A 10833-nucleotide genomic window follows, 5' to 3' on the forward strand; every position below is an offset into this window, starting at 1 on the left:
GGTTGGGGTATTGTTGTTATCTCTATTTTACTAGTGAGCAAACCAGGGCAGACAGATTGAGCAATCTGCCTAAGGTCACACACCTAGAGAACACAGAGTAGGAACTCAAACCCAGGCTGTCTGCATGCTTCCACACCATGCAAGCTCTATTATATATGCTTGTCTCAAATGCAGTATGCCGCCACAGTTCTCTTGTCGGCAGTTTTCTTGTTTGTTTTTTGAGATTTGTTCTATCCTTTATTATTCCTGATGCTGTCAGTTTAAAAATATAAAATGAGTGGCACAGAATCCACACTCCAGAAATTGACTTATTATAATAACCAACTGTGAACAAGAGCATGAGAAATGGTGACATTCTGAAAAACCACATCCTGTTTCTTTAATAAAGTATATATACAGATGGGGCAAGTTGTCCTGGCTCAGATTCTACTTGGTAGCTTAAATTCTCTAAAGAAATATGGAAAATGTGCTAGAATTTACAATGTCCTAGAGATGTTTAAAGGGAATTTACATTAGTTTCTCGACTTAATATGTAAAATCTAGAGAAACTAATGTAAATTCCTTTTAAACATCTCTAAGACATTGTAAATTCTGGATTCCTATCTAATAACAACACTTTGTAATGCACATCTTTAGAAATAAGATATTTCCTTGGTAGCTATGAGAGAAGACTTTCCAATAGTGTAATAGTAATCACCTTGATCTGTGACAGGGAGTACAAGGATAGTTTTGAGAGCTTACCAGTGGGGGGAACATGAAAACACAGAACTTTATTTATTTATTTATTTATTTATTTTTTAATCGTTCTGCTGAAGAATACTTCAAATGTAAAATAAAATGCCTGCCTTTAGAGGTCTTCAAATGACACCTAAAATGGAGAGAGGCTTAAAAGTGGGTTTTTGCAGAGAAGTAAAAATGGACATAATTCTGTGACCATTTACTTTCAATAATCTGCCACCTCCTTGGTATTCTGAATCATTTAGAATCCTAAACAGCATTTAGTTTGCTCTTTAAAAAATGACTAATTAATTAATCAGAACGTTCTAAACATTTCTAGTTTAAATGACTAATTTTCTGTACCTTAATTGTTACTCTGTAGGAATTTCGTACATGGAGGCATTTCCAGTTTGGAAAGCCATTTGTCTTCTTTGTCCTAACTTGATGTCTTCATTTTTAGATGGAATTTGCATTTTTGTATGTTGGTTTTTGATCCTTAAGTTTAAAAAAATTTACATAGGCCTTTCATAATCTTAGACATTTTTTAAAAAGTGAGTAATAAAGACTTTTTAACGTTTGTCTTATAAAGTATTGCTTGCCTTTTCTTAGGGATTTCTTGGAACTTTTTTTTTTTTTTTTTTCTTTAAATCACAGTGTTGCTGCATAGATGCAAACTTGTTATGCATCAGAGGCCTCAAGTAGTTGAATGAAGCCTCTCCAGGCTTCGTTCTGTAGACTTGAGCTTTGCAGGGGTAGAAAGTTTATCACTATCACTAGATAGTACGTTTTTTATGTTTACAGTTCCCAAGCGTATTATCAGTATTCGCTGTATACTTATACAGTATTGGATTCAAGATTAGCCTAGAATTTATGAAAAGTTTGTCTAGTTCTAGGGTCCACATTCTTAAAATTAACAAATATGCAACCTATTATGCACTTACTGTGAAATTTAATTTGTGTGTGCTTAAATTGAGCAGCAGCATCTCATAATGAAGAAGCACTTCAGCTCTCTTTTCTTATACTTCCTTTATGATCTCAATGACTTTCATATGTAGATCATGACCAGGAAAAAAATAAAGAAGCTAAGAGTTAAAGGAACCCATCAGCTTTATTAGGATATCTTTTTTTTTTTTTAAACAAAAAACCGTGAGTTAATTTTGGTTGACACCATTTCTCCCCCATTTGTGTTTTTTTAGACCAAAGAGAGTCTACAGTATGCATTAGAAACCTTGACTATGAATGGCTGCTCAGTTGAAGATCTAGGACTGGATTTCACTCTCCCAGGGTTTCCCAATATCGAACTGAAGAAAGGAGGGAAGGATATACCAGTCACTATCCACAATTTAGAGGAGTATCTAAGAGTATGTAACTGCGTCTTTGGGGGGTAGGCCAGTTGTGAAGATGGAGGACTTTGCCTGATTGTACCTTGCTTCTGGCTGCACACGCTATGGCTTGAGACCTTCCACATCCCCAGGACCACTGCATGAAGGCTGCTTTACAAGGCGCTAGCTTCTCTTTGCTCTTGAGTGCACGTATCAGATATTTCCTGTCTTATATAACCTTGCATTATTTCTCCTCAGGCTTGAATGCTGTCTAATTACACCACATTTTCTTAGTTTAAAAAAAAAGTGAAGGCCGGGCGCAGTGGCTCACGCTTGTAATCCCAGCACTTTGGGAGGCCGAGGCGGGCGGATCACGAGGTCAGGAGATCGAGACCATGGTGAAACCCCATCTCTACTAAAAATACAAAAAATTAGCCAGGCGTGGTGGCGGGCGCCTGTAGTCCCAGCTACTCGGAGAGGCTGAGGCAGGAGAATGGTGTGAACCTGGGAGGCGGAGCTTGCAGTGAGCCGAGATCGCACCACTCCACTCCAGCCTGGGTGACAGAGCAAGACTCTGTCTCAAAAAAAAAAAAAAAGTGAAAAGAGACATTATTTGTGTTCTTACTAAATTGCATTTTTGCATTTCCATCAAGGCAGCTAGCTTGACAGAATTTACTCCAGGCACCATGCAGTGCACACTTTTATGTTTGGTGACACCTTTCAAATTACTGACTTATGGGTGAGGTGCAGAGGCTCACGCCTATAATCCTCCCAGCACTTTGCGAGGCAGAGGCAGGAGGATTACTTGAGACCAGGCGTTCAAGACCAGCCTAGGCAACAAAGTGGGGGCCTCGTCTCTACAAAAAAATGCAAAAATTAGCTGGGTGTGGTGTCATGAGCCTGTAGTCCCAGCCACTTGGGAGGCTGAGGTGGGAGGGCACTTGAGCCCTGGAGTTCAAAGTTACGGTGAGTCAAGGTTGTACCACTGCACTCCATCCTGGGCGACAGAGTGAGATCCTTTCTCTTAGAAATACATACATATGTATGTGTGTGTGTGTGGGGGTGTGTGTGTGTGTATATATATGTATATATACGTATGTATATATACATATATATATACGTATGTATATATACATATATATATACGTATGTATATATACATATATATATACACGTATGTATATATACATATCTATATGTACGTGTATATATATATATATATTAGGCTGGGCGCAGTGGCTCATGCCTGTAATCCCAGCACTTTGGGCGGCCGTGGTGGGCAGATCACAAGGTCAGGAGTTCAAGACCAGCCTGGCCAACATAGTGAAACCCCATCTCTACTAAAAATACAAAAATTAGCCAGGTGTGGTGGCACACACCTGTAGTCCCAGTTACTGAGGAGGCTGAGGCAGAAGAACTGCTTGAACCAGGGAGGTGGAGGTTCCAGTGAGCGGACATCACGCCACTGCACTCCAGCTTGGGCAACAGAGTGAGACTTCGTTTCAAAAAAAAAAAAAAGCATATATATATTTATAAAAATTTGTGATGCTTGACTATATTTGCTAAATTCAGGAAAAGTAATTTTATATTGAACATAAATTGTATTTTAAATTACCACTATATAGATCCTTATTACCAATGTTTGAAAAATTTGTTTTGGTTTATTCCTGACATTGGGTGGAAAGGGCATTGGATTTAGGTCAGAATGGCCATTTACCCCTTGAACTGACCTTTCCACTAATTTGCTGTGTGACTTTAGATGGAGCCTCTGAAAAACTTGATCACCAGTTTCTTCATCAGCTTTAAAAGAGAGAGAGAGAGTATATAGGTTAAATAATAACTGGCCAGGCATGGTGGCTCACGCTTGTAATCCCAACACTTTGGGAGGCCAAGGCGGGCAGATCATGAGATCAGGAGTTCAAGACCAGCCTGACAAACATCGTGAAACCCCGTCTCTACTAAAAATACAAAAATTAGCCAAGCGTGGTGGCGCACGCCTGTAGTCCCAGCTGCTCAGGAGGCTGAGGCAGGAGAACTGCTTGAACCAGGGAGGTGGAGGTTCCAGTGAGTCAGGATTGTGCCACTGCACTCCAGCCTAGGTGACAGAGCGAGACTCTGTCTCAAAAATAATAATAACCAGAATCCCCTGTTACTTAACAGTTCTGTGATTCATAAGTAATTCCTTTTAATATTCATTAGGACTGTCTTCTCATCCTGTTTCTTCTACTGACTTTGTGAAAGCTATTCCTCCATCTTACTAGCAAATAATGAGTTAACATTTAGATTAAGGTTATCTCAAAATAATTTATACTAATGCTTATAATTTTCTATCAAGAAAATCCTAATGTTTTCATTTTTATCTGAAAATGTTGTTTCTCTACCCATTGGACTACCCAAAGTCAGTGATGACTAGATAATGTTGGACCAGTAAGAGTTGCTTTTTCTTACCCTTCAGTTGCATGTGACTTCATTTCCAGGCTTTGCCTACTTCTAATAGGAAGCACACACTGCAGACAGGTTGGGTTCTAAGAACTTCACAGGATTTAGAACTAAACATTTTACATTAAAAATTAAAAACCCTTAATAGTGGCTAATTGTGATTCTTCAAACATTACCTTTAATTCTCAATAACATTTTATCCTCTTGGGAAATTCTCATTTGATTCCCATCTAGTGAGGTAATATAACTGTATGGCATGGGTTTTACATAAATAGATTTTTAAAACACACTAAATATAAGTGCACATGGCATTCTTTTTTTTTTTTTTTACATTTTGTTATTGGTAAAGGCCCCACATTAGATGTCAACCTAACGTTTTACTCATGTAGTTTTCTAGCAGATTATTTTAAAGACTTAATAACTTGTTTGTTCTTTATAAAGTGATCCAAAAGAGTGTTTCACTGTACTTTGCCACATATTAAATAGTAAAGAGATTTGAAATCTTGTCACAGTTTTTTGAAAACTTTCTTTTTGCAGCTGGTTATATTCTGGGCACTAAATGAAGGCGTTTCTAGGCAATTTGATTCGTTCAGAGATGGATTTGAATCAGTCTTCCCACTCAGTCATCTTCAGTACTTCTACCCGGAGGAAGTGAGTAGCTTATGTCTAAAAGAAATGGTCATACCTATAATTTTAGTGGAGTGTTTCTGTGCTGCCTAGTCAAAGGCCGTATTGTTGCACAAAAACAAAAAAATGGGTGTTTGGTAGCAGGGGATGGATGTTTGGGAAAGACAAGGAAATTTCCTGAGCAAGGAAGAATGTTAAATAGGTGTCCCCTCTTAGACTGGGGGAGCGGGTTCCACGCATGACAGTAAGCATAGCATCTTTGTCAGCTGAGACCCTCGATGCCATTCAGTGGAGAATGGGGACTTGTGCTGTATGTGGCATGTTCTGCATGTTTCTATACTGCTGTGGAAGCAAAGAGACATGGAGGGGGCTTGACTTTATTCCTTAATTAAACTTCGTTTCGATGAGATATTGTTTCACAATCCAAGTTAGTCTTTGAAGTTTTAAGAAAGTATTATAAATTATCTAATTGCCAAATACAGAGAATACTTCCGAGAATGGAAGAAATGGATTTATTTGCTTGGTTTTCTCTAGCCACCTGTATTAGTCTGTTTTCATGCTGCTGATAAAGACATACCCGAGATTGGGCAATTTACAAAAGAAAGAGGTTTATTAGACTTAGAGTTCCACGTGGCTGGGGAGGCCTCACAATCATAGTGGAAGGTGAAAGGCACGTTTCACATGGCAGCAGACAAGACGAGAGCTTGTGCGGGGAAACTCCCCTTTTTAAAACCATCAGATCTCATGAGACATATTCACTATTATGAGAATAGCCTGGGAAAGACCTGCCTCCATGATTCAGTTACCTCCCACCAGGTCATTCCCACAGCAGGTGGGAATTGTGGGAGTTACAGTTCAAGATGAGATTTGGGATAGGGGCACAGCCAAACCATATTACCATCTTTATTTCAAGTGCCAAATCTCAAAAGAACTACTCATTGGTAGTGAGATATAGAAAGGGTCTAGAATGTGTCCAGTTTCCCTCAGTTTTCAAACGTTTTTATTTATTGTTTGAATACTAGTTTTAGAGTGTGTGTTCACTACTGACTAAATCTGTAAATTTTTGAGTAACTTAACATCTTAATCTCAGTTATATTTGTGTCTACTTTGATTTACTACTTTTTTAAAGCATGTAGTGTGCCTGATACTTGTAGGCACTGCTTGTCACCTGGAATAGAATCATGGTCCTCACCACTTGCTGTATAACCTTATCCAAGTTACTGTATCTGATAGGACTGTTTCATCTGTAAAATTGGAATAACCCCTATCACAGAGTAATGGAAATTAAATAGGCTGGGCACAGTGACTTAGCCTATAATCCCAGCACTTTGGGAGATGGAGGTGGGAAGATCACTTGAGCCCAGAAATTTAAGATTAGGCTGGGCAACATAGTGAGATCTTGTCTAAAATTAAAAAAAATAATTAGCTGGGCGTGATGGTATGCACCTGTAGCCTCAGCTACTTGGAAGGCTGAGGTTGGAGGATCACTTGAGCCCAGGAGATCATGACGGTAGTGAGCTGCGATGAGGCCACTACACTCCAGCCTGGGCAACAGCAAAGCTTTGTCTTTAAATATATAGGACCAGACAGTGAGCATTATATAACAGATACTAAATTTCATTGGCCTCAAATTGGATTTTCTCAAAGTATGCAGTCTTCTACAAATCAGCAGTTAACCAGAGAAAGGCATGGTTTTAATTTGAAACTGGTGATAGATTTTCTAAGGACTTGAAAGCATTTATTGCTTTCTAATATTCATTCTATAATATCTAGGTTGGTCCCCATACAACCAACCATGTAGCGCAGACATGCCTCTCTGCAAAGTGTAAAGATCTACCCATTTGCTGTGTCCTAGTTCAGCTTGCTTCTCCCACTTCTTTCTCCAGCTCAGTGTTCTCTCCCTTGGCATCTGTTACTGTATACCTTTGTGTTTCTGAAAGCCAGGATTTATAAAATCTCCCTGATTAGAAGCAGATTATCCATTTAAAGCACCTAAGGTAACGAGAAGAAAGGAAAACTGAAATCAAGGGTCATCAGGTGTTTTTGGTGTGAGAGGAAGGGTCTCTCAGGAACCAAGTCCCTGCAGATGGGCAGGGTGCTTAATTAGTGTACAGCTAAAAAGGAAATGGAATCTCTAAATTTTTTTTTTTTTTTTTGGAAAGAGGTCCCAAGCAGGTTTTAGTACTGAGACTGATACTCTTGTATGGTACACGTAGACCTTTATTTTCACTCAGATAAGCAAATGTTTCTTTAGTAATTCTTTTTACCCTTATTTAAACTCACAGCTGGATCAGCTCCTTTGTGGCAGTAAAGCAGACACTTGGGATGCAAAGACACTGATGGAATGCTGTAGGCCTGATCACGGTTATACTCATGACAGGTAAGTACTGGGGTCTGCCAGTTTTTCTGTTGATTCTGAAGAATGTGGAGAGGAGTATGTGTGTACGCACACATGCGCACATGTGTAAACAACAAAAGTTGGAGTGGTTCATTTTAAAATGTGTCTACCTGTTAATGGATGCTTACTTCTGTTTTGGCCTTATTTCTCTCAAGATGGAAAATTAAGACCCAAGAATTTCTTTCTCAGGTATTTCTGTGAAAATACTAGGGGTTGGGGAAGACAGATTTAATCTTGTTCCCCATTATTACATATAGTAAAGCAGAAATATCTGTACAGTACCAGATGAAGTCTTACTTATTACAACTGTAATCATTCCATTTGAATTCTAGTCATAACAGAAACAAATTTGATTTGAGTACATTGTAATGGAAATATATGTGTAATTTAAAAGTGCTAATCTAATTTTTATGTCATGTGATGCGATGCAGTGTGATTAAAACTCTATTTTAACCTGATGAAATAATTTTGGTATATTTATTTCTGTTATAGTCGGGCTGTGAAGTTTTTGTTTGAGATTCTCAGTAGTTTTGATAATGAGCAGCAGCGGTTATTTCTCCAGTTTGTGACTGGTAGCCCAAGATTGCCTGTTGGAGGTGGGTACAATGTTGATGTTTAGCATTTATTCTACCTATGGGTGGGTTTGTGAGTGTGAAACTTCAGTACCATCAGCAGGAGATTCTTTATCTCACTTGCAGTGCCTCTTAGTTATTCCAATATCATTATAGTACATTGAGACCGCTAGCAGGGAAATCCATGGGGATTGTCTTAAACATATTGAAGTAGGATTACTAATGCACATGTAATACTGGTTCGATAAAATTCCAGGCCATTTGTACATTCTAAACTCTTAGTTGACTTAGATGAGAATGGATTCTAGAATCTGGTTTTTCAGATTGAATCCTAATATAAGTTAAATTGGTATTCTGTTGTTTTTGTTTTGTTTTTTGAGACAGGATCTCACTCTGTCGCCCAGGCTGAAGTGCAGTGGCGTGATCTTGGCTCACTGCAACCTCTGCCTCCTGGGCTCAAGCGAGATCCTCCTGCTTCAGCCTCCTGTGTAGCCGGGACTACAGGCACAACACAGCACCATGTCTGGCTAATTTTTGTATTTTTGTAGAGATAGGGTTTCTCCATGTTGCCCAGGCTGGTCTGAAACTCTCAAGCGATTGGCTCACCTCGGCCTCCCAAAGTGCTGGGATTACAGGCGTGAACCACTGTGGGTATTCCATTTTAAAAATCAGAAGACATAAAGAACTGTTGCCTCCATGTTATACAGCGAGTTTTTAAATGATAAATAAAGCAGGTTCCTTGCACTTATTGTATATTGAATGTGCAATTGCCAAGCAAGAAAGAATATCTTGTGTGTAATATTGTACGGCAAAGCAGTGGAATGTTTTCTGATAGTTGATGTTTTTTAAAAACTTAAGTTCCTTGTCTTTCTTTTTCTCTTAATCAGGATTCCGGAGTTTGAATCCACCTTTGACAATTGTCCGAAAGACATTTGAATCAACGGAAAACCCAGATGACTTCTTGCCCTCTGTAATGACTTGTGTGAACTATCTTAAGTTGCCGGACTATTCAAGCATTGAGATAATGCGTGAAAAACTGTTAATAGCAGCAAGAGAAGGGCAGCAGTCGTTCCATCTTTCCTGATCACAACAAGAAATGCAATGTCTGCCTGTTACAGCAAAAGAAACAAATCATGATTTCTTTTCTAATGTATCACCTGAGTCAAGGAAACATGTTACGCCTTCTTGTTGTAGGAAAAACGGCTTGCAGATTATAAAGAGACATTTGGTTGATATTCATTAATGGCCCCATGGACTTAAAGTGATCAGGCCCTAAAATGTTGTTGTGATGAGGTTTCTTTAGCAAGTTCTTGTTTAAATTATCATTTATTTGATGAGTGAAGTTTTTAACATGCTTTGCTGTGTGAAATTTAAAAAAGGGATGTTTTTCCAGGCTGGAACAATAAATGTCGCTGTGCAGTTTAATTCTGGGCTGTGTGTATCCATCTAGCTAAGTCTGCAGTTTTGTTTCCTCCAAAGACAACTCTTGTACATAAGTACAGAAATTTAAGCTCACATGTATTTGACAAATATAGTTTAGTAGACTAGCTCTATGTGCTTTTCACTTTCCTCTGGTTTTCTCCCTGACTCATTATTATCTGTGCAGCTCACAGTTTTTTTTTGTATACAGCTCACAGTTCTCAAATTTTCGTTACCCATGGGCTTCTGTTGTCCCATGTTCTCCCCAGTTAAGATCTAATTTAAAATTCATTGGATTGAAATTTATTGAATATAATTCAGCTTTTGTAACTAGGTAGACTTTTCTTATAGTTTAGTTTTAATATAGTTTAGGGTATTACTGGCTTTTTCCCAGGTGACACACTAAGGACTGTTTACATGGCAATTCCAGCAGCAACAGCCTCTGGAATGAGACAAGGAAAGCTCATTGTTTTTTATGAAGGTTAAGAAGTCTACAGCTTGGGCTGGCCAGTATTTATTATTCTGTGGCCAGAGCATTTTAAATTAATGTAAATTTTTTAAACAAAATAAGCAGTTTTCCTTCCCTGTTGGAGTAAAAAAATTTTTTTCCCTTTGTTCTTGTTTTACGTTTTTGTTCATAGTCTTCTTTATTCCATGCTCCTCTTCCCCTTCTCCCAGTGCTGACTTGGGACAAAACAGTTCAGCCTTTGTCTCGACGCAGATAAAAGCACCTGTAAGCAATGCTGTCCAGTCGTTTTATGTGCTGATTTCTCAAATCTGCAATAATCCATCAGGTTAATGTTTTTACCTGAAAATAAAGAAAGTTTGCTTCACCTTTTTGTTTATAGTTTTGTGCTGTATGCATAACTTTCAATTGTATAGATGTATTTCAATGCAAGGAAATCCACATATCTCCATGATTCGGGTCATGGCTGATTTTGCTATTCAAACAATTTATAATAGCAACTTGAAGAACCTAAAATGTGAAGAGAAAATGGGAGGAGATTCCTTCCTAAGGTCCAAAACCAAGCTTGTGGCATAAATTTGAAGGAATTTTCCATAATTCATCTCCTTGAAAATAAGAGATGAGCTGGTTTTTTTTTTTTATTGAACTTTGAGAAATCAATTTTCTTTGACTGTTTTGTAAGTCTTATTTAATTGACACAAAAGCCCTTTTCCCTATCCCATCACCCAAAAGAAACTCAGTGGCTTGTTTGACATAGATTGCTGTGTCAATTTACACTGAAATGGCCTTATATGGAAATGTCCCCTCCTGAGAGTTCACTTGGGCAGTGACCCCGTTAAGTGGAAGGGAACTGTCAGTGGAGTTGGGGGCAGA

General features: G+C 38.4%; 1 protein-coding gene across 29 annotated transcripts in view; it reads left to right on the plus strand.

Moving 5' to 3' along the window:
- Positions 1 to 10328, plus strand: part of TRIP12 (thyroid hormone receptor interactor 12) — a 166102-nt gene extending 155774 nt beyond the window's left edge. For all 29 annotated transcript variants that reach the window (XM_058437454.1, XM_058437439.1, XM_032754018.2 and 26 more), the window contains 5 exons: positions 1914 to 2078; positions 5016 to 5129; positions 7391 to 7485; positions 7996 to 8099; positions 8963 to 10328. In XM_058437454.1, coding sequence (XP_058293437.1) covers positions 1914 to 2078; positions 5016 to 5129; positions 7391 to 7485; positions 7996 to 8099; positions 8963 to 9159 — 675 coding nt within the window. In that variant the 3' untranslated portion in view covers positions 9160 to 10328. The remainder of the gene's footprint in view (positions 1 to 1913; positions 2079 to 5015; positions 5130 to 7390; positions 7486 to 7995; positions 8100 to 8962) is intronic.
- The last annotated feature ends 505 nt before the right edge of the window (positions 10329 to 10833 follow it).

Source organism: Hylobates moloch, unplaced genomic scaffold (genome assembly GCF_009828535.3).
Source record: "Hylobates moloch isolate HMO894 unplaced genomic scaffold, HMol_V3 SCAFFOLD_1, whole genome shotgun sequence".
NCBI lineage: Eukaryota > Metazoa > Chordata > Mammalia > Primates > Hylobatidae > Hylobates > Hylobates moloch.